At 36.5% G+C, this 27,887-nt stretch overlaps 1 protein-coding gene across 21 annotated transcripts in view; it reads right to left on the bottom strand.

Moving 5' to 3' along the window:
- MCTP1 (multiple C2 and transmembrane domain containing 1) overlaps window positions 1-27,887 on the bottom strand; it is a 495,386-nt gene that overhangs the window by 249,646 nt on the left and 217,853 nt on the right. For all 21 annotated transcript variants that reach the window (XR_011505940.1, XR_011505939.1, XR_011505938.1 and 18 more), the window contains exon 2: window positions 24,074-24,188. Coding sequence is in view for 18 of the 21 variants with exons in the window: in XM_044780035.2 (XP_044635970.1) it covers window positions 24,074-24,188 (115 nt within the window). In the remaining 3 variants the exon portion in view is untranslated. The remainder of the gene's footprint in view (window positions 1-24,073; window positions 24,189-27,887) is intronic.

The following is a 27,887-nucleotide window of genomic DNA, read 5'->3' as shown; positions in this document are numbered from 1 at the left end:
TTAAATGTTTATGGCTTGCCCAGCACTTTATGAGATAGCCATTATTGGGAACTGGTGGTAAATGTTTTCCCTACTGTAGTAGACAGAATTCTAAAGTGCACCCCAATGTTCCTTGTCCCAAACCCTAGACTGTGAATATGGTGAGATGTCATGCTGTGATTACGCTTCTTATATGGCAAAATGGATTTTGCAGAAGTGACTAAGGTTACTAATCAATTGACTTTGAGTTCATTAAAAGAGAGATCATCTGGGTTGACCTAACCTAATCTAATTTCCTTTAAAAGAACAGAGTTTCCTCCACCTGGGAGCAGAAAGGAAGGTCAGATTTGAAGCATGAAGGGGATTTGACACGTTACTGCTGACTTAAAGATGGAGGGGGCCACATGAAAAGGACCTCAGGCTTGCTTCCAGGAGCTGGAAGAAACTCTTGGCAGGCAGACAGTAAGAAAACAGGCACTTCAGATCTATAGCCACAAAGAATTGAATTCTGCCAATACCAAGAATGAACCCGGAAGAGGACCCTGAGCTCCAGATAAGAGCCATCACCTCACATAGTCACCTTTGTGTGTGTGTGTGTGTGTGTGTGGTGAGGACACCTAAGATCTATTCTCTTAGTAACTTTCAAGTATACAATATTATTAACTTCAGTCACCATGTTGTATATTGGATCCCCAGAACTTACTCATCTTATAAATGAAAGTTTGTACCCTTTGATCACCATCACCCATTTCCCTCATCCCCCAGGCCCTAGCAACTACCAATCTACTCTCTATTTCCAAGTTTGTTTTTTTTATGTTCCATGTATAAGTGAGATCACACAGTATGCAAGACCGCTACTCTTGTTCTCTTCACCTCCCAACTGGAGGGAAGTGGGGAGAGGGTCAGAGAAACACTGGTGTATCTCTCTTAGAGGTATGGTCCAGAAGTTGCATCACCCAAAGCAGTGCATACCACGTCTGCTCACATCTCATTGGACAGAACTTAGAACTTAGTTATGAGGAAAGCTGGTAAATGCCAGCTCTAGCTGAGAAACCTTCTGCCCATCTGAAGCATGGGCGCTCTGTGGTGAAAGATGAGGGGAATGGATATTGGTGGACAACTAGCAGTCTCTGCCCCAATCCAACAGATGAGCTCAGTACGGCATTAAGATTATTGAGCTACTCAACTTGTTATGAATTTTTTTCCATGGAAGTGAGTCAGATAGCTGCTTTATCAAAACTCTCCCCAATTAGTCCTAAATCTATTTTATAGACTCTACACCCAGAGCAAAAAATAAATAATCCCTCTTCTATGTAATAGTTTCCCAAAAATTTGAATCAGCTTTCAGCATCCTCCGTAAATTTCCAGGCTTACTACCCTCAATCCGTCTCCATCCTGCTCCATGTATTATTCCTCACTACATTAAATGCTCTGGACTCATTTTCGCTTGTCAAGGAATCCTTTAAAATTTGCCCTTCAGCAAAGAACATACTCTTCAGTGAAAGGCTCCTGCCTGAGAACTTGAGTTGGCAAAGAGGACAAGGGAGTATTTAAGATAAAGAACAGAAAAAGCTTATGTTTGCAGGACAAATGAACCTGGTATATATTCAGGAAATCTATGAAAATCACACTGGCTAGAGTGGAAAAATTAGAGGAGCGGATTAATAAGAGATAAAGCTGTTCAATAGTGCACATGGAACATAAACAGGGAGTCTTAAATGCCAGATGGAAGAATTTTCACATAATCATATTAACATAAAGGAAGCAAGGGCGGGGGTAATTTGAAATCTTACAGTCTAAACTACAAATATCTGCTTTTAAATGCAGATGTCAAAAAAGTAAAACAACAGATACATGTGGCTAGAAAACAATCATCTTTTAAAGCTGATAGATAGCTTTTCCTTAATTTGTTCATAAGGTTACAACCTTAAATAAATACAAACATTTTCATCACACACAAAATTTTAATTTAAATATGAATACACTTTGTATTTAATATGAAAATAAGCTACCTAAAACACATTAGATATGTGTTAAACATAGTAATATTTATGAATTTTAAGTATAAGATATATTTGAATATTAAATGCTACCTTAACACTGACATTTTCTTTAATCAAGAAGAGAGTACTTGCTAATACAATTTATAATAGAGATGATTTAATTACACATCAGTATTATTTTATATCTCATTTAATATGAGTTCTGATGTAAATAAAATATCCATGGCATTTTAAGTATTATACAAAACATTTATGCTACTATGTGATAAAAATTAATTAAAATCTCTCAGTGAGAGCATTATTCTTTGTTTATAAAACTCTAAATTCTCCCAGCATCAGGGAGCAAGTGCTCAGGGAAAGATTTTGCCCATGGTGATTTTACAAAAGCCATCATCTTCAGAGTTGGTGAGAATCTGTGATACCAGGCAGCAGAAAAGCGCATGTGTAGTGGGTAATATAAATCAAAATTGCAATAAGATACCACGTCATGCCCATTAGGATGGCTACTGTAAAAAACAAACAAACAGAAAATAACAAGTGTTGGTGAGGATGTGTAGAAATTGGAACCCTTGGGCCTGTTGGAGGGAATGTAAAATGGTACAGTCACTGGAAAACAGTATGGCAGTTCCCCATAAAATCAAAAATAGAATTACTATTTGATCTAGTAATCCTGCTTGTGAGTATGTATCTAAAGGAAATAAAATCACTATCTCAAAGAGATAGCTACATGCCCATGTTCATAGCAGCATTATTCACGGTTGCCAAGATATGAGAAAAACCCAATTGTCTGTCATTAGGTGAACGAACAAAGAAAATGTGACATATATATACAATGGAATATTATTCAGCCTTAAAAAAGAAGGAAATCATGCCATTTGTGACCCAATGGATGAATGTGGAGGTCATTAAGCTAAGTGAAGTAAGCTAGACACAGAAAGACAAATACTGCATGACCTCACTTATATGTGGAATCTAAAAAAGTCAAACTCATAGTAATCAAGAGTAGAATGTTGGTTGCCAGGTCCTGCAGAAGGAGGCAAATGGGGATATGTTGGTCAAAAGGTATAAACTTTCAGTTATAAGATGAATAAGTTCTGGAGACCTAAGGTACAGCATGATGACTATAATTCATTAATAACAATACGTTAATATGTTATACTATATATAATAGGGAATACTACAATATATTAATAATAATGTGTTGTGCACTTGAAATTTGCTAAGAGAGTAGATCTCAGGTGTTCTTACCACAAAAAAAAAAGTAACTGTGAGGTGATGGAAATGCTGATTAGCTTGATTGGGGTAATCATTTCATAATGTGTATATATATTGAAACATCACATTGTATACCTTAAATATATAAAGCTTTTGTCAATTTTATTTCAGTAAACCTGGGAAAAATAATATTTTATGGAAAACAAACAAATCATAATGATCTTAAAAGGCTAATCCAATAAAGTCATCTGATTGAACAAGAATTTGGGAAAAAAAAGTTCATGAGTGGTAAATGTAACCAAGTACCTTCTTTTGAGACTGAGCAATAGCTTAATAACAGAGCCAGTAAAACAGACCATTAAATGTCAATATGTGAGATTAACATCACTCAGTGGTGTTGATAGTTGAATAAGAATGCTGCCTTAAATAGGACAAATGATTTGAAGCCCCAGTAATTAATGATTTCAATTTTTGTTTTGTTTGAAATAAGATCTGTTTTCTATTTTCTCTTCTTAAATTTTCACATCTACAATGTCTCTTTGGAAGTGTTGTATAAACATCAAAGGCCCTGAGGAAGGTAACAATGCTACCATCATCAAAATATCACAGATTTACAAATTCTCCCAGTTCTGAAGCTTTTTATTTAAAAAATGAATTGCAAACCCAAGTCGTACTCTCTAATTTTTCATCAATTTGTGATTGTGACAGTTATATCATAAATTCTGTTTACTTAACTCTCAAAACAGGTGTTGAGCAGGTCTGGCTTCATCTGGCTTTGTAGCCGGAATGAAATTTAAAAGTATGAAAAATAAGGGGCCCAGCTTGTGGCCGAGTGGTTAAAGTTCCATGTGCTCCACTTCAGCAGCCTGGGTTCATGGGTTCAGATCCTGGGTGCAGATGTACTCCATTCATCAGCCATGCTGTGGAGCCATCACATACACAAAAAATAGAGGAGGACTGTCACAGATGTTAGCTCAGGGCTAATCTTCCTCAAGCAAAAAAAGAAGATTGTCAATGGATGTTGGCTCACCGTAATCTTCCTCAAGAAAAAAAAAAAAAGCATGGAAAACAGAAATGCAGGATGTGACAATCATTGTTATTGTGTGTGTGTGTTTCCCTCATTTTCCATGTTTTGTTGCAAAATATCCACTTTGGCTTGTCTTATCACGGACCTTTGCTAAACCTCAGTTCTTTGATCATAATCTGTTTTACTAAGAATGTAATACAAAGTTCTTGTTTTTTCTTCCCTAACAACCGCTAGCTCAAACTCCAAAACACCCTAACACTGTGCTTAGGTCCATCTGTGGTCATTATTTTTATTAAAATAGTTAACACATATTATATGCTTACAATGTGCCAGGCATTGTTCTTGTCACTTTACATGTCTCAACTCAGCAAATCTTCAAAATAATTTTATATCATATTGCTTGATTATTTTATACTATATATTCTCTAATTGATAGTTGTAATTATTAACACCATTGTCATCTATATCACTACCAACACAGGACATTGTAGGGCTGCTGTGCGCAGAACTCCAGTGCAAAGGGTGCTTCCTGGATTGGCAACATGCTGGGCATTGCACAGACGAGGTGTTCAGGAAATGCTCATGGCAACTGATTAGCTAACAGTTGTATGCTTTGTACTTTTCAGTGTTCCTTTTCATATCTCTGGTGTTCTGAGGAGTTCTTCTGACCTATGTTGAAGAGCAACCCTGGAAAAGTCGATATTTATAGAGTTTTAAAAGGGAGTACAAATTGAAAGTAGGATCTGTCATAGCTTGGCAGAGGGAATAATATTTCAGGGGCAAAACAGCACAACAGAGCTCTTCTCATGATGGAGTAGTTTAGGCTATGCCTTGGGACTTCCTCAAGATGGTCGTCAGCACCATCTGTATGACCGGAACACATAACTCAGTGTGTATGCCTAGAAAACAACACCTACACTCCATCACTTGTGTTTAGGAAGCAATGCAGTACTTTTGATAAGTGAAATGGATGATTCCAGAAAAGCCCCAAAGGCTTCACTGTGACATGGCAGATCCCTTGGAGAGCTTCTTCATGGTGAGTGTGGTTCCGCATGGGGAGTTCTACAGGCTTTGTCTGTTTGCTGAGCCTTTTACAGTTAATTACATTCACATTATGAAAGTATATAAAAATTTTAAAGTCCCAATAACTGATTTTCTCTTTGCTCCTGTCACAGACATTGATCCTGTTTGCTACAGACATTCCATACATTGTGCCTTGGCCCTGTAGAATCTGAAGAATTGCACTCAAATTTCAGCAATATTGTTGTCCTAGGCTCATGATATGTGTTTATTTTTATATTTCAATTTACTTAATTTCGTTAAAGTTGTTTCATTATGAATTTACTAAGAAGTTTCTTCCTAGCTAAGGCGGATCTACTTTTCATGGACTCTAAAAGCACTGAAGGTTTATATTTATATTTATTCTTAGCTGGAGATATATCTTTTAAAAATGCCTTTATGTTAACACATATTGAGCCTTTTTGTTTTTTCTGATCTGATTTACAAGTCTTCACAGAATAGCAGTGCATCTTTCCTGAGTTATTTCAATCCTCCCTAACACCCCCATTTCCATTTAGAAATGTGACAATGGATTTCAATTGTCTTTAAATGATTGCTAGCTCAAGAATTAATGAGCATATTTTCCAAATGCTTATGTTTTAGTGAAATGAAAGTGCTCTTTAGAAATTCTGTTCATTGGATGTTGTAAAAATGATTTTTGGAAATAGGTTTTTGAACACAACTTGGCAACTGATAATTCTGCATGTTAATTTATTTGCTTTTCTATCTTCTAGCTTCATTAAGGGAAACTATTTAAGATTTGGTTAGATCCAATGGCTCAGAGTGTTTTTTAAGAGTATTTTTCAGAAGAGCTGAAACAGCCTGGACAAACTGAAAAGAAGGACAAAGAAGGTCCCTTTTGTCTCGCTCCTTAACTTAGATCCTACGTTAGTTTTCTATTACAGTGTAACAAATACCATAAATGTAGAGACTTAAAACAATACATTTATTATCTCGAGTTTTCGGTAGGTCAGGCCTGGCTTAGCTGGGAGCTTGCTCAGGGTCTTACAAGGCTGCAGTCAAGGTGTCAGATGGGGCTGAGTTCTTATCTGAACCTTGGGATCTTCTTCCAAGCTCATTCAGGTCATTGGCAGAATTCAGTTCCTTGCAGCTATTAAGACTGAAGCCCTTAGCTCCTACAGGTCATTCCACACCACTGTCAGTTCATAACATGGCTGTTCACCTCTTCAAGGCCAGCAAGTATCTCTTCATCTCAAGGAAGGCTCCAGTTCCTTTTAAAGAACTCACCTAATCAGCTCAAATCCACCAAAGATAATTTCCCTTTTGATTAACTCAAAGTCAATTGATTAGACATTTACCACATTTGCAAAAATCTCTTCACTTTTGCCATATAATGTAACATGGCATAGCCACAGGAGTGATATCCCATCATATTCACAGGTTCCACTTGACCAAACAGGAGGGGATTAAGACAAAGATATGAATCATTAGGGGTCCATTTAGAATTCTGCCTATACCACAGGTTCTAAATCCAATTTTATTGACCAGTTTCTTACATCCTGTTTCCCAGACCTCACCACAAGCTCTCCAGCTAGAGGTCCAAGGCACAGATAAATCACAGGTTTAACAACTTCGAGGTCCTCCTAGGTATGGCCAGTCTTTCTCCCCAGGGACTTTCCATATTACTTTTCCTACAGTTTCTCTTACAGTTATGCTGGACTTCTTAAAAGTAGTGTGTGCAGTGCTTTGACTTCACAAGACTATAAACCCAATCCCACCATCCATGCACAAGCACAATACCTAACTACAGACCAAAAGCCTAGGAAGAAATAGCCTCATAAATGCATCACAAATTTGAAATCTATAAAGTGACAGTACATGTACTATTATGCAGTGGCATCCAAAATGTTCTTGTCTTTGCTAACAAAATTTTAAGGACAATTCCTTATTTTCCTGTGAAAAGTTAAAATATAATCTTGTACAGTTTTCTCCATTATTGACACTCTACATTAATGTATCTTAAGAGTAATAATTATCCATTTGAGATGTGTTGTCCTTTCACTCTATTGATTTTTTGATGCATGTGATGGAGTAAAAGAAAAACCTATTGACTTCCTCTATGACACCTATTATTTGTAACAATAAAGAATATTTTTGTTTCTCAACATTACTGAATCAGAATAGTGAAGCCAAAATCAGTAAAAATGAACTTGAAATAATTTTAAATACTCTGAGATACTAATTGCTTTCTCTAGTTTTACTTTTCTTGCCATCATGAAAACTGATAATGATTCCTTTCCAGAATTATATTTTGATGATCTTAGAGTGCAATTCCAAAATTATTAAAGAAATATGAGTATCACATTTAAGGAGGAAATGCAAGCTTTGTGATCTGAGTTAGAAAAAAAACTATGAGAAATATCCTCAACATCACAACCACAACTGCTTTTTCAATTCTCAACAAGAATCCTACTCGTCTTTCTGTGAGGCAGATGGGCTGTCATGTTGGAATAAGCAGAACAAAGATATACAATGAGTAGGCTGTCAACAACATCACTCAATTGCTAGGGCAAAAACTATGGTGTGTTTCTGTAGCATACAACCAGAGAAATTCTCAAAAGACAAAAACTCTAAAGCTGAATGCCAGAATCTGTTGGAATACATAATACTTGCTAAAAATAATGGAAAATAAAAATGTTCTTGCAGCTCTCATTTAAGAAATATGCACTAATTTCATCAATAACATTTTAGTTAATATCGTGCTAATAGTAATAATGTTGATAATGAGGATAGTACGTGATCAGAGGCCTTACTTTGTGCCCTCCTCTAAAACGTTATGTGTAGGATCTCATTCAACTTTTAGGGCAAGCCTAGGGGGCAGATGCTCTCCTTATCCCCGTTTTGCATGTTAGTTATCTGGTAACTTACTTCTGGTCTCTCTGATGCCCAGCCTATGCTGCAGCAGATGCTGTCCATGTCCAACCATAACTTGTCCACACTTTCAGTTTTCCTAAACACCAAATGCTTTCTACCTCCATTCCTTCCTCAAGTACCTGAGACTTTCTGCAGTCACAGCAGTGTGCATGGCTCATGCATGGCCAGGCCACAGGTGCCACATCCTTGGAAGCAGACCTTAGCAAATGGCAAAGGGGACTGCTAAATAAATAGCCTACCTTCTTGGTTCCTGATTGGGACTTGTTGGGGGCATTCTACACCATGTCCCAGAGGTCCCAGAGGTCACCTGCTTCTTCACTCACCCTGTACCACCTCCCTTCCCTTCCTGGTCTCATCTTCGCCCTTACCACTGCTTTTGGATTATCCCTCAAAGAAACTCAAATCCCTATCTCAGGCTCTACTTCTGGAGAACTCGACCTAAAAACCATGAGCTTTTCTTCTATGACAGACTGCTAATAAGATATTATTTAAAATACATTGACTGAAGCTTGAGAATTTCAAAATTTGAATGCACTTTTCAGAAAAGCAATTTATTTTAGTTATTCTTATAATTTATACTCACAGATTTTCTTTAATAAAGAGCAAAGCTTTCTTCATTCTTTGCTAAATTTAACTAGGAACTAGTCTCTAGTAACTTTTTTGATAGGTAATATGTTCTCAAAACACTAGAAAATTTAGAAAAGCTTAAATAGTGTAGTCCCCCCTTATACTGGGTTTCGCTTTCCATGGTTAACTGCGGTCTGAAAATATTAAATGGAAACTTGCAGAAATAATTCATTAGTTTAAAATTGTGGGCCGTTCTGAGGAGCATGATGAAATCGCACACCACCCCACCCGGGACGTGAATCATCCTTTTGCCCAGCATATCTACACTGTATGTGCTACCCGCCTGTTAGTCACTTAGTAGCCATCAGCGTTATCAGATCGACTGTCCTGGTATTGCAGTGCTTGTGCTCAAGTAACCCTTATTTGACTTTATTAAGGCCGCAAAGCGTAAGAGTAGTGATGCAGGGAATTCAGATACGCCAAAGAGAAGCGGTAAAGTGCTTTCTGTAAGTGAAAAGATGAAAGTTCTCAACTTAATAAGGAAAGAAAAAAATCGTATTCTGAGGTTGCTAAGATCTATGGTAACTTTCATTACAGTATATTGTTATAATTGTCTTATTTTATTATTGTTATAAATATCTTACTGTGCCTAATTTATAAATTAAACTTTATGATAGGTGTGTATATTTAGGAATAAACAGTTTAAACAGGATTAGGTACTCTCCACAGTCGCAGGCATCCACTGGGAGTCTTAGAATGCAGATAAGGGGGGTTGCTGTGTACAATTTTGTAGTCATTGTCTCTCAGTACATTTTGTTACAAAACCATAATCTATTAAAATTCAAAACAACTTGTCAATCTACATTTGAAAGATGCTTGTGAATGACAAAATTGGTCATTCTTCAAGTATGAAGAGAACTTCACTTTAGACTGTAATTGTGGAGCATCTATACATACTCACAATGGACAAAATCCATGCTTAACAGAAAGGTAAGACAAATAAGCGGGGCATAATAAATGATGAACTGTATGCTGTGAAGATAGAGAAGGTCTCCTTTTCCCCAGAAACATTTTCTTTCCACATTCTAAGGTCGATACGCTTAGAACCGTTAGTTAACATTTCTAATGGTTGTAAAGATCCAGGACTCTTCTGCTCTTTTCTCAAGAGAGGATCTGTTTACACTGGAAAGATAAGCCCTTTTTTCCTGTGGGGGAGAGGCTGCTGGGCAGCACTTCTTATAGAAACTCCAAATTCCATAATTTTGGGATTCTTTTCCCTCAGTACGGACCCCCTGTACGTACAGCTGACATTTGCTCTCATCCGAAGGCGGAAAGTGGAGCCAGGGGAACTAATAATATGAGTAATAATGTCTGATCTTTGATCTAGAAACCTCACATTTGCTTTTAGGATAAAATAAATAAGTACAGATATTAACAATTTATCAATAAATTATTCTTAGGAGTGAATCTTTAAACTGGCTTACAAGGGGTCTTTTAACTTGCAAAAAAGATTGCAGTACATTTCTGATACATGCTCATAACTAAATTGACTGAAATGTTTTCTTTCCACAATTCTTGGAGATAGCCTGCTTCACAGGAACATCAAAGGCAAGCAGATGTCAGCCTCTAGATCAAGGAACAACACAAGCACACTCAAGCTTCTTTGTGTTTCCCTGACCGTCCTCTTTAAGAGCAGCTACGACCAACAAGCTACCAGACCTTTCAAAGACATGGCAATTTCAGCTCATGTTCAGAGCTCCCTCATGTCAAAGTCTGAGAGCCATTTGAAAGGGCTCTTGTTTTGTGGTTTCATGGCCTCTTGCCATCTATTGGTTGGCCTGGGAGAAGTGAGATGGGCTGAAGGCCTGAGTGAGACTGGAGGGATGGTTTGGTATCTAGGGGAGAGTAGGGGTTCCTGGGAGGGGAGTCCAGAATGGTTTCGCAGGTTTCTAGAGCACGTTTTAGATCTGAGGAATTCTGTGGTCTTTGTTTTGTATTCAAGGGGTTCTATGTGGCTGTCTGCTGTGTCACTGAAGTGATCTAAACTCCCGGACATAAAGCCTGGGGTAAGCAAATACTCATTCACTAAAGTTTTTTGGCTGCACTGTGGTTTGCCCTCAGAGGTGTTTTTACATATGGTTTATGAGCATAGCTTCATTTTACCTATTAGTTAAAATTATATGTAGTAATTGGGTGATTTTCTGATTGTCTGTGACTGCAAATGATTTTTTATATTTGTGTGTCTATGTGTGCGTGTATGTGGCCAGTCAGATTCTTAGGACATTTACATCAGTGGTTCTCAAAATTTAGCATGCAACAGAATCACCCAGAAATTTTCTTAACACACAGATTGGTGGGCTTCACACCCAGTTTGTGATTCAGTAGGTCTGAAGCAGAGCCCAAGCACTTGCAAGTTCCAAAGTGATCCTGTGCTGCAGGTCTGAGGACCAAACTTTAAGAATCGCTGCCTTATATCTACACCTGTGGACTTTTTAAGAGCATCTCTAAAATTTAAGGGTGACTGTGCACATTATAAGAACATCTAGTTGAGTACATCTACTCTAAAAACAAAAGGAGAAGAAAGAATCTGATTGCTAATTTCACAAAAACTTGAAAAAGAAAGGGACACTTTCCTTGCAAAGAGTGAACTGAAGAAATAGTTCTAATTTTAAAAAGGCAGAACAATTAACTTTAACTGAACTATCTAAACAAGCATGATAACATTCTTCCCTGGGGAAAAAGATCTATCCCTAAACAGTGTTAAGACAGAATTTTTCTTTTTGACAAGGTACCTTTGCCTGCTTCCAGAGGGAAATCAACAAGATTGCATTGTTTCTTAAATTTAACAGAGCTCCTATTTTGACTGGTCTTGAGATTAATAGATGCATATAAATTTAGAATAAGGAGTCTGGAAAACGTCCCCTGCCTACGTAATTGGAGGTAAAAAAGGGTTCAAAGGGAATGGTAGAGTCTTAGTTAATAGGTGTCTTGGTTACTAAGATAAAGTGAAGAACAAAAGATATGCTAATAACCTGCCCTCAAGAAACCTTTTTGTGTTAAGACTTTAAACCAAGAGTTAAAGATTGTTAGTATTACTTGATAAATAAATATGAAGTAATTATAAAAAATTCTTTAAGTTGACATAAGTACTCTTAATATTCCTGATCACAGAAAATACTTGAAAATGTGAATTGTTTTGTTAAATTTGGCTAAAAAGACAACTAAATGATTGCCTGTATCTAAGAGATGGCCTGTATCAGAATGAGATTTATAACATTTAGTTCAGGAAAATCAAGTTAACTTTATGATAGGAGGCCTAATTAACTGAAAATTTTGTATTCTTGTCTTATAGAACAGGTATGTGATCACTAATTACACTAAAATTTAAGACTGCATGGATATAAATATGTATGTGACTAAATTGAATTAGAGTAAATAGTATCTTTATTGTTTAAAACATGCTTGTTTTAAACTTCAGACTTCATGCTATTTCATTTGGATTTCTAGAGTAAAACTTTAGGGTTCTACTAAGTATTTTAATATCAACTGTAGTTGTATTCTTTTATACTTAAACTAAATTAAAATGGCAACAGAGCAAAGGTATTTGACCACCACATAGTAGGTTTTTTTTTAATAGACTTTATTTTTTAGGGCAGTTTTAGGTTCACAGCAAAACTGAGTGGAAAGTCCAGAGAGTTCCGTATACTGACTTCCCCAGACATGCATAGTCTCCCCCACTATCAACACCCTCACCATGGTGGTATATTTGTACCTATGAGCCTACATTGACACATCTTATCTTCCAAGTTCATAGTTTACATTAGAGTTCACTGATAGTTTTTATTTATGTATTTTGTCAACAAGTAAATATATTTGCAATATAAATAGCATTCAATTTACAAGGATAAAATCAATGCAATAAAAACAGTCTTATGCTTTATAAAATTAATTCTATTCAATCTCTAAAATTTATCTATCATTATTTCATATACATATATGTACATTTAAAATACATAGATATTGATGTAATTTGAAATTATTTTTTACAGATATCAGATCAGTTGTTGCCAGGGGCTAGGAGTGTAGTGAGAGAATTAACCACAAAGGATCACGCGGGAACTTTCTGAGGTGATGAAAATGTTCTATATTTTGATTTTGGTGGTAGTTATGACTATATGCCTGTCGAACTCATCAAACTGTAGATTTTACTGTATATAAATTAGATTTCAATAAGTTTAGGTTGAAATTTTTTATATAAAATTATTTTTTAAAGAAGCTGATGTTAATAGTGGACTGGTAGTTCAGGAAGAAAAATGATCACTGAGTCTAGAGTGTGTTCTCAACACAACGTAGAGGAGACTGACTTGCTTTCTGCGTAGATGGAAGGTTTTGCCTTACTCAAACCAAACACATACTCTCAAAGGGTCTGCTTTTACACTGATTTTGAGTATTTTATGACCATGGTCAATTATTTAAAAAAATAAACAAACAGAAAGAATAATAAGGGTTTGTCATGTCTGGACAACCTAAAATCACTGTCTGTTGTTTTACCTTTGTTATGGTTGCTATAAAGTGTTATTAGCTAATAACACAGGCAAGGATGTAGCTACTTCTCATCCTTGAGCACTTGTGTGCTTGTCTGAAAATCCTCTTTGATTTTGCTGTTTTCCAAGGTAGGCCCTAAATTTGGACTAATAAAACTCAGGGTGTTTTTATATCCAAACCAAATTTGTTGCTTCCTCAACAGCTGCTAGGTGGCACCGAAGGCTTGAAATCACCCTACCTTGGAACCCTGTGCCACTCAAGAGCAAGGAGGGACTGCCCGCTACAGTTTGGCACAGGAGGAATGCTCTGTATTTTCTTAATTTTCTTAATGCTTGCCCCAGTGTGGGGAAACTTTTTCGCCCTTCTTCATAAGATATGACGTTTGACCAACTCTTTAATTCCCTGGTAACCCAAATAGATAGTATGTCAACTGTGTTGCTAAGCAACATTTACCCCTGGTTGGTAAATTTCATCTGGACTGGGAGAAGTAGAAACACCTGATAGGAAGCCATATCTTTGGGCTTCCGAGTGTAATGATTCTTGTAACTGGGCATGTCCTTGGAAACTATGCCCAAGAAGTAGTTACAAGAGATAATGGTTCCTGAGAGAAGTAACTCCCACACCTCTCAATGTGATCTGCACTGTGTTACCTGGAGAGCCAAGGAAGATAGCTATTAGATGGCTGCGGGGCTGCTGCATGGACTGCAGCGAGGGATAGCTAATGTTGCAAGGGATGTTGAGCTGTGGTTCCTGTCCTGTATCCTCCTAAAGAGGTGTCAAATGTGGCCTTAATAGTCTTGTGAGTCTGATGTTTAGTTGAACCTAACGATCATAAAAGGCATGGAATACTAATTTTGGGGACAGGGAAAATTTTTCAAAACAAAAAGAAAAGCTCAACTTACGCAAGGTCAAAGTTCTACAGGTAAGGTATTTTTGATATGCTATTAACATGTCCTATCAGGGTGAGTGGAAACAGGTGCATACTCACGCAGAAGGGATGACCCAATGGCTGTCAATATATTTACTTCTAGGAGGATTTTATTTGTAGTTTTAAAATACTTTATCAAGTGGAGATGATTTTGGTGCACGCTCTACAATACTGATTGCAAGGCTTTGGAGATTTGCTAGTGTCTTGGCTGTCCATAATACATTTTTTCCCTCAGGGTAATCATCACCTAACTTACAGTTATGGCCAATTGCTTATATACTCACTGCCAGTGGAGATTCTACTCTCTTCTATACTGATACGATTTGTTTCTGTGATAAATTAACCAGAAGCAGTCAGTCTTTCATTAACAGGTAGCCTCTGTTCTCCCCAGCCCCCATGCTTGCCTAAAGGTTCCTCCTATTAGCTACAGGCCAGAGATTGTGTCTTCTGGAAAAATTACAAAGAAAGTCAGTATCAGATCTTGGTGGACTACTGAGACTGCTAAGAATAAACCCACAGGTGCAGGTTTCCAAATGTAAGCTGAGATTGCCACCATGAGTCAATACCAGATCAATTGTGCCAGGGGACTTAAAAGTTGGGATTTCCAGAACTATTTTCATCCAAGGCAGATGACATTGTGAGAGTAGACTGCTAACCCAAGATCAACAGAAAAACAAACAGGATCTTGTGAAAGTGAAGAGATAGTTAATTATAGTTATTTGCTTTAGAGTATTGCTGGTATTATTTTTAATGATTTATTTTATGATAAACACATGATAAAGCTCCTTTAGCCTTTCTCTGTCTCTCTCTAACCTCAAATTTAGAAGATTAAATTAGTGCTAATTAGAATGAATGCCCTCTCTTAAAATAATGTTAATCAATAGGCCTATGACCTTCTGTAGGTTTGGTTATATCAAACAGTGGTACCAAAAATGTGAACCCATTCTTAATTGGTTTACTGTGTCAATTGACCTTTTAAAATTTATAGAAAGGATAATTTTTTACACTTCATATGATCCAATTTCAGGGAACACATAATGAAATGCCTGAGAATATTTCTCCCTATGGGCACAATACAAAATCCAGGAACATACAAAATTTCTTTTATACTTACAACAAGAAGGAACATATCCTTTAAGAATTCTAAATAAGGAAAACCATGAACACAAGCTAATTAACCTCAGGTGAATTTAAGGATAATGTCTAATACATGGAACTCAGCTGCACTTTTAAAATGAGATAAGCTTAAAACCATCCTTTGTTAACAGATGATGACTTAAATTATACTTATTCTAAATCAAATTCATCTATAAATAATCAAATAATATTTCCTAGAAAATACCATTAGCAAAGTCTATGTAGATTCTGAAGGAATTCTGATGTATCTTGATCAGCCTTGTCTGTAAACTCCTGAGCAGAGTCAGACATTGTACACAGAGCCCTTCCTGGGTGCTTTTACTTTTCATGGCAATGTGGTTACTTGCAATAGAAATTGATCCCTCTTCCTATCTAAATATAATTAAGCAAAGCAAATGTGGAACCATAAGAATGAAAGAAATAGCACATTGAAAAGTACACCATTTAGTTCAGTGTGATATGATTGCATTTATATGTGGAAACATCACTGAGTCTCTTCAGGAAATTGGTGTAGTACTTGCTCTATGGCTTAAGGAGTTCCAGATTTACATTTATTAAGGGACGTCACCTCTTGGCAGACCTTGGGGATCTTGAAGAAAGGAATACCTCCACGTGGGTAGTGCTGCAGACAGCCTGGAGAAAAGCCACTGCAGCCTTTGCTTCTGGCTTAGAATAAATGAAGTGTTAAGACCAGTGTCAAAGGCTTTCTAGGACAATGGTGCAGTCTCGAAGTCATTTATAAAATCCCTAGGCAGAAGTTTACTCTTAGGGTTTAGTAAATGTATGGCTCTAGTTATATTAACTGGTAACAATGAAATCTTTGTGTGTCAACAAGTGATTTTTTTTTGCATCTACGAAAATAAAACAGGAAAAAAGAACAGAATACATATATTCTGCAGAAGCTTATTTATGTAATATAACATATACTTATATATACGTGTGTGTTTATATGTAGTATATATGCATATACACTATTAGAAGCTTAAGATCATAGACTATGTGAAATAGCTATCATTAAAACTTAATCACTATGAATTCATTTTTTTAAAAATTTTCCCAGTAGTAGGAAACTGGTTAAAGGGATAACATTAACCTGTATGTAAATGGTTGTGTCTGAATTGGGTAAAATGAGCCTATACTTGATTCCACCATCTGTAAGAAACGCAAAAAACAAATGACCAGCAACACATTCAATTCACGACCTTAGCACAAAAATGCAATGTGACAGACCTTTTCTTGGTCAAAATAGCTCCTTAAAGGCTGTGTAAATCTAAAGAAGGGGCTGCCAAGAGAAGTATCTCAAACATGCTCAGAGACAGACCTTTCTCTGATGATACAAGTTGCATTCTCCTTCTGGGCCAAAAAGACGATTCATAATATTTAATTCTGATCAACTTTAATGGGATTCAGATTTTTTTCTAGGAAGCATCAGTATGTACTACATCTCTGAAACTAGAACCCTTCGGAGAGTGAAATGGAACACTATTAACAATTACGCCAAATCAACAGTAAAAACCAGAACTGTCCCCAGGGCCATCCTATCACAAATGAAATTCTCAAGGATCAAAACCAAAGAGGACTCAAACACCAAACAGTGAGTGAATGTGTTGGGGTGGTAGCTGCTCTTAAGGCCCATCTGGTTAAGATTAGAGAAAATATATGTAAATGCCAAACATCATGCTTGATGCATATTATACACTAGGAATATTACTATGCCCTACCCACCCAGAGAACACCTCTCTCTTTAAGAGTTTTCATAAATTATATTTTAATGACAAAATTGCCAGCAGGCCCTCCAACTTGAAAAATCCTTTATTTATACTCACAATACAGAATATGCTTCAGTTTTATCAAATTGAATTCATTTTTGAAAAATATGCTTTCCAATTCATTTTCTCAGATCTGACTGTCTTATAACTGGTATAAATTCTCAATTAGTGAGGTTTCACCAAACTGTGAGAAAAGTAAAGCTTGGCATGGAATAACCTTCTGAGGTTTCCATCCCCCAAGTTTCTTACTCCAACCTGAAAACAGTCTTCTTAGACACTTGGAAACTTTGCTTTAGCACTGATGCCTCAGACCTGCAGAGGGGACCTGAGGAGTTTCAGAGCAGAGTAATGGAGAGTCTCTAACTCCACACAGGGATTTCTACCATTGTTATAAACAGAATCACAATAAACAAGTTCACACGGATCACTGTTTTGATTATTTAAATGTGTTTCTAGTATTTGAAGAGAAGCAATTGTCCTCTGTAGTGGGTTGACTTGGGTTCCAGCAAAGATATGTCCAAGTTCTAACCCCTGGTACCTGTGAATGTGACCTTATTTAGAAATAGAATTTCTGTAGATGTAATAAGTTAAGAATATTGAGAAGAGATCATCCTGGATTTAGGGTAGGCCCTAAATCCAATGACTGCTGTCCTTATGAGAGAAAGAGGAGGGAGATTTGAGATATGGAGACACAGAGGGGAATGCCATGTGAAGATGGAAGAAGAGATTGGAATGATGCTGCCACAAGCCAAGGAATGCCTGGAGCCACCAGAAGCTGGAAGAGGCAAGGGAGAATTCTTCCCAAGAGCCTTTGGAGGAAGTGTTGTCTTACTGCACCTTGATTTTTTGACTCTTGACTCCACAACTATGAGATAAATTTCTGTTATTTTAAGGCACCAAGTTTGTGATAATTTGGTAAGGCAGCCCCAGGAAATTAATACATCCTCCATGATATAAATTTCAAGAAATAAAATTGTAGGGAATTGCCATTACCAGATATACCTACACAGATTGCTCTATTTTCTAACAATACAAATAATCATGTCAAGACATTACATTCAAAATATGATAGATGATAATATAGTCCTGAAAAGCCCAACCCAATTAAAATATAAATGGTGTTTTTCTAATAATAACTAGACATGGAAATATTCATAGGGCTGCCAGATAAGAAACTCAGTTAAATCAGAATATCAGATAAACCATAAATAATTTTTTAGCATAAGTATGCTCCAAACATTACACTGACGTACTTATTTATTTATTTTTTTAATTGAGTTATTGATAGGTTACAATCTTGTGAAATTTCAATTGTACATTAATGTTTGTCAGTCATGTTGTAGATGCACCACTTCACCCTTTGTGCCCACCCCCCACCCCACCTTTCCCCTGGTATCCACTAAACTGTTCTTGGTCCATAGTTTTAAATTCCTCATATGAGTGGAGTCATACACAGATTATCTTTCTCTTGCTGGCTTATTTCACTTAACATAATTCTCTCAAGGTCCATCCATGTTATTGCAAATGGAATGATTTTGTTCTGTTTTGCAGCTGAGTAGTATTCCATTGTATATATGTACCACATCTTCTTTATCCATTCGTCTGTTGATGGGCACTTAGGTTGCTTCCACGTCTTGGCTATTGTAAACAGTGCTGCAATAAACATTGGGGTGCACAGGACTTTTGGGATTGCTGACTTCAGGCTCTTTGGATAAATACCCAGTAGTGGGATGGCTGGATTGTATGGTAGTTCTATTTTTAGTTTTTTGAGGAATCTCCATACTGTTTTCCACAGTGGCTGCACCAGTTTGCATTCCCACCAGCAGTATTTATTTTTTATTGAACAAATTTGACATGTAACATTGTGTAAATTTAAAGTGTACAGTGTGTTACTTTGATCTATTTATATTCAGGCATACTTCCCAGATATTGCAGGTGTGGTTCCAGACCACCACAATAAAGCAAATATCACAATAAAACGAGTCACATGGATCTTTTGGTTTCCCAGTGCACATAAAAGTTATGTTTATACTATACTGTAGCCTATTAATTGTGTAATAATAGCACTATGTCTAAAAAACAGTATATGTACCTTAATTAAAAAATATTACTAAAAATTGCTAGCCATCATCTGAGCCTTCAGTGAATGATAATCTTTTTGCTGGTGGAGGATCTTGTAAAAAACACAGTATCTGTGAAGCACAATAAAATGAAGTGCAACAAAATGAGGTATGCCTGTATAGTAATATGATTGCCATTGTAGCCATATTTATCACATTACATAATCATAGTACGGTATTACCACCTATATTCATTACACTGTGGATTAGATTCATAAGACATATTTATGCTAAAAGATAATATGTTGTTTATCTGAAATTCAAATTTAACTAGGCATCCTGTATTTTTGTTGCTAAATCTTGAACCCTACAATTGCAGCAGAGAGGCTGTGCATCTCACTCAAAGTCACACCGCTAATAAAGTGTAGAGTTTGGCTTTGAAATTATGTGTGTCAGACTCCCCAAGATCATGTGCTTTCTGGTCCATCAGGCTGCTTAAAGCAGAGGTAATAAAACTTAGGAACAGGCAGTAGCATTCCAAGAAGCCATCTGGTTGTCGTTCTGCAAAACAGGTTATAAAAATGGAAAAATGATGGCCAGTTTTGACTGCTGAGCACACCTCGGCGCTCATTATGTATGAAGGAAGATTCTGGAGATGCAACATTCAAACAACATTCTAGCGATGGTGGTGATGGTGGAAATGAATTTTTCCCTTCCACTTTTCTGTGCGAGTGTGATATGGGACATAGTGGTCACAGGCATTTTGGTTTTGTTGGGCAGTAGGCGAAAGCATCAATGTAATAAATGATAAAAGAGTACAAATTCTGCTAATTCTAATAGTTATACAAATATTTTTGCTTACATTCAACTTTTTCCAAAATCCACATGGCTCCAAGGCACTATCAGCCTTAAAACTCGATAATTTTTTTGAACCCTCTCCTCCAATAGAGCCCAGGTGCCACTGGACATTCCCCTGAACCTTCTCTCATATTTTCCTTTCCTTCCTCCATTTCCTCACCCAAAATCCCAGTCCCGGCACTCAAAACTATCCTCCCACATGACTGCAATGCTGCCCAGCTTGTTTTCTCACTTCAAACTATCCATTTCCACCTAATTATCCTATAAGCATATAAATTACATGCATATAAAATCTCAAATCTAAAGCGGCCCTCAACACTGTCTATCCAGTCACATCCTTAACACATCAGTTACTCATAGGAGAGTCTAACACAAATTTGAATCAATCCCAAACTTAACACAGATCGTGTCCTCTGTTTGAATATCTCTTTTCATATCCACCCAATAAAACTTCGCGAATGCCGGGCAAGTAAGTAAAATAGTGAAGCTGGACTGGAGTTTGCCTTTGAAACACTTCAGGATATTTTTCACTTCTACAAAGTAATATACTTTAAAAAAATTTTCAAGGTCCCGCCCCAGTGGCCAAGTGGTTAAGTTCAGTGCACTCCACTTCAGTGGCCAGGGTTCGGTTCCCAGAAGCTGACCTACACCACTTGTCTGTCAGTGGGCCATGCTGTGGCAGTCGCTCACGTGCAAAAAGAGAAAGATTGGCAGTGGATGTTAGCTCAGGGCTAATCTTCCTGAGCAAAAAACAATTTTCTGTTTTTGGCAGAGACTTTTGCAGATAATAATTTGCTATTCTAAGAGAGACAGTGGTGCATGCACAGTGTCATCCAGACTCAAAATTGTGGTGATACAGGGGATGCTGGAATGAGACTGTGCACATTCTGTCCAAAGGGTAGCTACTACTTGGCTCAGATAACTGGTACCATGTGTTGCTAGAGTTTGCCTGATGTCTTCTCCTGATTACGTTGACTTTATGCTTTTTTGACAAGAATGTCATAGAAATGATATGCCTTTCTCAAGGCATCATATCAGGAGGCCCATGATGTCTGTCTGTCTCATTACTGCTGCCGCTAACTTTCATCTCTTGATTAAGGTGGTGTCTTCCAAGCTTCTCCACTGTAAAGTTACTATATTTCCCTTTATAATTCATATGTATCTTGTGGGGAGATACTTGGAAATGATGCAAATATCCTGTTTCTCATCATAATTTCACACATATAATTTTAGCATCAATTGATGACTTTTGCCTGCAACAATTGTTACTGTGGTGTTGGTTAAAAAGTGATTTTTCTATTTCTATTTTCCCTTCTATGTTTGTTCATTGGAATTTTACCATATGGAAAAGCTGTACTCTCTCCTCCACCTATTTATTTATTGAATCATTTATTTATCAGCATGAACTCATACATATTTACTTTGTTCTATGGGTTATAATCCGCTATTGCTATTATTTATTTTGTTGCTGAAATTGTCCCAGCTTTGATCATTAGGAGCTCCTTTATGTTGGCTCCTACATTGTTTTGACTTTCTGCCAACAATTTTTGAATACTTCCTTACTTTCTGGCACTGCAAAATGTTCCAGGCTCATCTTGTACTTTTCTTGCCCCAGATCTGAAATCAACCATTTCTCCAGGAGCTCTGCTTAATTTTATTGGGGAAATTGTATTTAGACACCAAGGTCTGGGCCCAAGGTATATTAGTTGCTACTTTGTCATTTCACCTTTTGTCATTGTTTCTAGGCCCTCTTAGCAGAGAGATCTAGGAAACACACACACACACACACACATGCACACACACACCTCTATCCACTTTTATTTCTATCTATCTGTATCTATATTAAAAACCATTAGTTCATGCTACTATCTCTCAGACGTCTCAAGGTTCATTCCAGCTTTCCCCTGTTCTATATTTGTTTCTTTCTCTAACAGTGAGAAACCTGGTTCTCATTATCTATGATATATGTACTTATTTGTTCATTTTTACTATACACATTAAATAGCTTCAGAATTGATACCCATGGTCCAGAGGACATTATTTATGTATAGTTCTTTTCTCTTGAGTTTTGTAGTGTATAATCCAAGTATTATTTTACATAATCATTTAGATTAGTTGTTTTATTCCTCATCCTGTTTAGGTGTGGTGAGAGCTATATTCTATTTTGGGTTCCTCCCACACCCCGGTTATTTGTTTATTTATTTATTCATTCACTCATTCATTAATTAATTCATTCATTCAGGGGGTGCTGAAATATTGCTACAGTTAAAGATTTAGAACATATAAAAAGATTAACTCAGAGAAATGTCACTTCCTCCTCACCCCTTCCACCTCATTCACATCACCCATTCTTGACACCTGTTCTTACCCACATTCTACATGTTACCAAGCTCATTAGTTTCTGGATTTTTTTTTTTTATATTTCTTTTTGAACAAATGAGCAGATAATGCATAATTTCTTTCTTACGTGAAACAATCCACACTGTCTATACTATTTCACTTTGTTTTTTCACTTAATATATCTCATAACTCTTTCCATATCAAATCCTAAAGATTTTCCTTATTTTTTTTTTTACAGCTGTATAGTATTTCATCACATGTTTATTTAACCACTCTCCTATTAATGGACATTTACGTTGTTCCCAGTGTTTTATAATTACAAACAATGTTTCAATAAATGTGTGCATATGTATTTAATATTGTTGGGGTAGATATCTAGGATAAAATTTTGATCTCCTGATGCCTGGTTCAATTCTGTTTTGGGTCAAATGATGTAACTAAAAGCTCTTTGACAACTAAAAAATGTTATATAATTATAGCAAAATAATACTATGTTATTAGCATTACTTTCTTTTTCTAATCTATTTATACCTTGTTTTGTGACAAGTAGTTTAATTCAACAAACATTTGTCCTCAGCTACTAAACCAGCTTACTACTTTTGAAAATCCTCTGTGTTTAAATTCTAACATTTTTGGTCGCTTCATTCATTAAGAATGTTCCAATATTTATATAGGTTTTTACTTAAAAGTTGAATCTACTATTTGTATAGTTTCTAGTCTTAAAAAATCCACCATTATATTAAATTATGTTCTCTATTTTATTCACATAGAAATAGGAGAAAGAATTTACAAACTACAGCCCTAATTTGGTTCCTTTCACTCCCTAAATATGGATGTCAACTCTTGTGGAAGGAGAAAAACAAGATCACTTGATGCCAGGAGCACTCTCCAGGTTGTCTGACAACAAGTTACTGTAAGCTGAGGGGCTATCCTCCCTTCTAGTGGGAGGAGTAACACCCAAATTTAGCTTCCTTTGGTATTGTGGGCCCTCTGAGCCCTTAGGTCTTCATATTTTGAACAGCGGATATTTCAAAATATGCAAAGGACGCTATACGGTCTATTTTGGGTCTATCTCTGGCCCCGCTTCTAACCTTGGTTCATGGAATCTCTAATGCAGACCAGGCTAGTTCATCAGGAGATTGCTTTGGGATTTGGAATCTAGGCATTAATGAGTATTTGCCTTGTCTTGTCCTTTGGCATGACCTACAAAGACCTATTTAATCCACCATGTGGCTATTGCCAGATCCAAGCAAACCCTAGAAAATCACTTGTTGAGAATCTCCAAAATTTTGGTGAAATGATAGTCCTGGATTCTGCAATTTCAGCAGATTCAACTGAGGAAATCCAGGCAGCAAAAGGAACTTCAGATCTGCCCAAAGGTGACTTCTGATGTGGCTTCAAATATGTGCCTCATCCATTTAGCCTATTGTGTCACTGATTGTACATAATGCAGGGTCTAATTTGTCAGCAGTTGGGTAGGAGCCTTGCTGTCTGGGTTATGTTTTTGAACTTGCATGAAGACCTCTTCTTCCGTGGTCAGAGGAGTCAGGTAACGTTTTGAACCACATCATTGAATCCAACCTCCTAAAAATTATAGTTGAGTTTTTTTATTTAAGCAATCATAAGGGAAATAAAGTTTGTCACAAACAAATAGAATAAGCTTTCAGGTGATATCGTTCTTATGTTCTTACCTCCTCGATCTCGGGCAGCTAAACTTTGACCCCTTCTTAATGTAATATCCAATTGGTACATTCCGGGATCAGGCAAAGGAACATCTGCATTACTGGTTCCAGCAGTATTTATTTTCTGGAAAACAAGAAATACACAAAATATTAAATTTATTGTCCCTGTTCTATTTCCTCCAAGGGGGGGGGGGGACCATACGTAGCTTAACTCAAACTATAAGAATTAGTCAATAAAATAAATCATCTTGTGAATTCACACAATATCATAATCACCCAGTACTCTGAAGGTTTTGAGATTCATGAAGTTCTTTAGACTCAAAATAAATACATGGCTGTTATAGGAATTTCTGTTTTAACTCATATTAGGGATAACAAATGTAATGTGAAAAACATTTCCCATGGAAAGCCCCACATAATTCAACTAAGAGAGACTAACATAGGAAGAGTGTCTGAGGTAAAAATACAATCAAGGATGAATGGAGAAGAAAGGTATGCCAGAGCGTTTGATTCTCACATAACTGAAAGTGAAAATTAGAATGATTTATTGTGGTGACTTTGTTGACTCATTTGTCTATGCAAAAGAGTTCACAGTGATGGATTACACACTTTTATTTCAGCCCCAACGTGAAATATGATATAATTATACAGGAATAAATTCACCCAGCATTTTGACAGTACTTGCAAGAAATAAATTCTCAATGGGGCTAAATTTCTAATGCTGTTTTCTATGGAATAAAAGTGCACAAGGTATGTCTACAACTAAAAATCTTTGCAAGCCTTATAGAATATCTTTAGCAACAGTATACTCTGTTAACTTACCAGGCATTGAGTTACAAATGAACTTGCAAGAGGAATAGTAACTATATTAAAACAACACAAAAGAAATATATAGTAAAAGTTGTACAGGTCATATTTTATACTTTCTGCCACTTTAAACAGCAGGTAAATTTACTTTTTTTCACATGTTTGAGATGATTTTAAATTCTTTTTTTTTCCAATTCAAAAAGAAATGTTCTTTTGTTTTGAAACAATATGCACAGATAATGGTAAAATATTAAAACACCCGTCTAGCTCTTTTAGTTCTGTAGTTTACACAAAATGCAACTACAAAGCAGCATTTGTTTTTGAGGTCTCAAGACCAAGATAAGAAACTTTTCCATAGGAGCAATTATTGTTTAAAATAAGAAGCAGTACAACTTTGACTGATAACCCAAACTCATCATCTCTCCTGTGGTAACAATAAAAGGAATCACTTCTTCTCTTGATAACCCTGTTTCTGTGAATGACAGCACTGTTCTCCCAACCACTCAGGCTAGACGCTGACCAGCCATCTTGATTTCTTCATTTCCCTCTCCCCAACATCCAAAGAATTGCCAAATGCCATCCACTCCATTGCCATAATACATCTCCCAGATGTCTTTTTCTTTTAATTCCTATTACCTCTAATTTGGATCAGGCCTTCGAATGACGGAGGAGTAAAAGATAAAATGATTGTCTTGCTCTTCCTTCAAATACCCAATCGCCCCACCTCCTGGGGCGTACCAATTCTGACAATTTAGGATATATCCTTCCATGCTTTTGAGGGTCTTAGACAAAAAAATACACATACATACTAAGTTTGTTTTTCTGTGGTTGAGTTTTCAGTTTTTGTTTTTAACAAAGATAGTATTATATTCTGCCTATTATCTCACAATTTATCTAACTTAAGAAAAATATCATGGGCATTTTTCTAATCAATACATATAGATCTATCTAGCTTTTTTTTTCCCTCCCCAAAGCCCCAGTACATGGTTGTATTTCCTAGTTGTAAGTCCTTCTATGTGAGCTGCTGCCACAACATAGCAACTGACAGACGGGTGGTGTGATTCCACGCTCGGGACGCGAACCTGGGGCCAACGAATCACCTAAATTTAACCACTAGGCCATCAGGGCCGGCTCTAGTTTATTGGCTTTGTTTTTTTTTTTTTGAGGCATATCATTTTCCACAGTGTGAGAATACCATAATTTCTTCAATTATTTCCATATTGATCAACAGATGTGTTGGCTTCAATATTTGCCACTACAAGGATTTGTGCTTTTATTTCTCCTATAGAATGAATTTTTCCAAAAAGTTTTAAATAGTTCATATTCCTATTTAGAGTATACAAGAGTTCCTATCAGCATAGAATGTTACTAATTTTTAAGTTTGATGGGCAAAAATTATTATTTTGCTTCAATATACATTTCCAGAATTATGGTAAGGTGTCATGAAACTAGTACAAATGGCAAGAGAGTGACAATCGTTTACTGGGCCACACAGAAGATGTCAACTTGGAAAGAGAGGAAGCCGACCAAGGTCTTCTAAACAACTTTTCAAAGAACAGTTGTATGTGGGTCTAATTCATAAGCAAGATTCAAATTCAAATCCAGCAAACATTTGTTAAGCTCCAAGTATGCTCCAAGCCTTTCATTAGGTTCTTTTATATTCGTTGTTTCCAAATAAATAAATTCATTAGTAAATATTAAATATGGATAGATTTACTACTTTCTAAAAGATTGAATAAAATCTGCAGGAAAGGAGGACGTTTCCACCCACCCCACACCCTCCTCTCATGTGATAGGCAACTTAAAGACACAAAAGTCTGAATGCTCAGATATCTGGATTGCTTTTGTAGCTTTCATTGCTCTATTGAGTGCTTCTTGAAGTTTAGAGTAAACAATTTACAGGGTACCTGGTTTTATATTTTTAAATGCATATTACACTACATGAGCAAGTTAAGAAATTTTCAAGCGTAATTTAAACTATTCCAGATTTTTCACTTTTGCTGTTTTAGAATTTAATATCTAGTTAAGAAATAAATTTACTGGACTTACATTTATTGGCTTTTCAAAGCCTGAATAATATTCCGTTGTGTGTATGTGTGTGTGTGTATGCATCACATTTTCTTTATCTATTCACCTGATGACAGACATTTAGGTTTTTTCCATATCTTGGCTACTGTGAATAATGCTGTAATGAATGCAGGAGTGCAGACGTCTCTCCAAGATACTGACTTCATTTCCTTTCAATATATACTGTCTTCCCCTTCTTGTTCTCTACGTCTTCCTACCCAGTCTTCAAAGACCATTTCATTAGCACTTTATATCTTTCTTGTCCATTATCACATTCTATCTCAAATGTCATATCTGCCATTTTAGATTGTAAACTTTTAAAATCAGGGAATAGAATGTTTAAGGATCGAATTGAACACAGATTGTGATAGAGACTACGAAGATAGAAAGATGTCTTTAAGTGCACATGATCTAGCTGAGTAGGCACATAACGTGGGGATCTATAACAAAGTTGACTAATCCATGCACAGTTTGTTCTCTCCCTTCGCCTGGCCCAAGTATAGCGTGTATTCTATTCTGGCATATTCTCTCTTGAGGAACCTAATTTTATCCTTAGAATCCTTCTCAATACAGTGCTGTAGGTCATCATTACTAACTGATCAAAATTGGCATTTAAAATGAAACCCTGTCACTCAAGAGCTATAATTAAAGACAAATTGTGTTATAATGTAATCAGTAAGTCTTTGGGAGAGCAGAAAAGAACGATCAATTATTATGGTAGAAAAACCCGAGATGGCTTCATAGAGATAACAATGGAGGAGGGTCTGAATATGGGTAGGAATTTGACAAGTGAAGATTTGGAAGATGGGAGGATTGGAAAATCAAAATGATCCCAATGGTGAGTAGTCAACCAGAGGGTACATCACTGGATTGTGTGAGAAATAAAGTGGAAAGCAAGACTGACGTACAGTGATGAAAGGCCAAGGAGAGTTTCAACCTGTGGGCAACA

This window comes from Equus asinus, chromosome 9 (assembly GCF_041296235.1).
Source record: "Equus asinus isolate D_3611 breed Donkey chromosome 9, EquAss-T2T_v2, whole genome shotgun sequence".
In the NCBI taxonomy this organism is placed as follows: domain Eukaryota; kingdom Metazoa; phylum Chordata; class Mammalia; order Perissodactyla; family Equidae; genus Equus; species Equus asinus.
The sequence above is the reverse complement of the archived record's forward strand: the minus strand, read 5'-3'. Positions and strand labels throughout refer to the sequence as shown.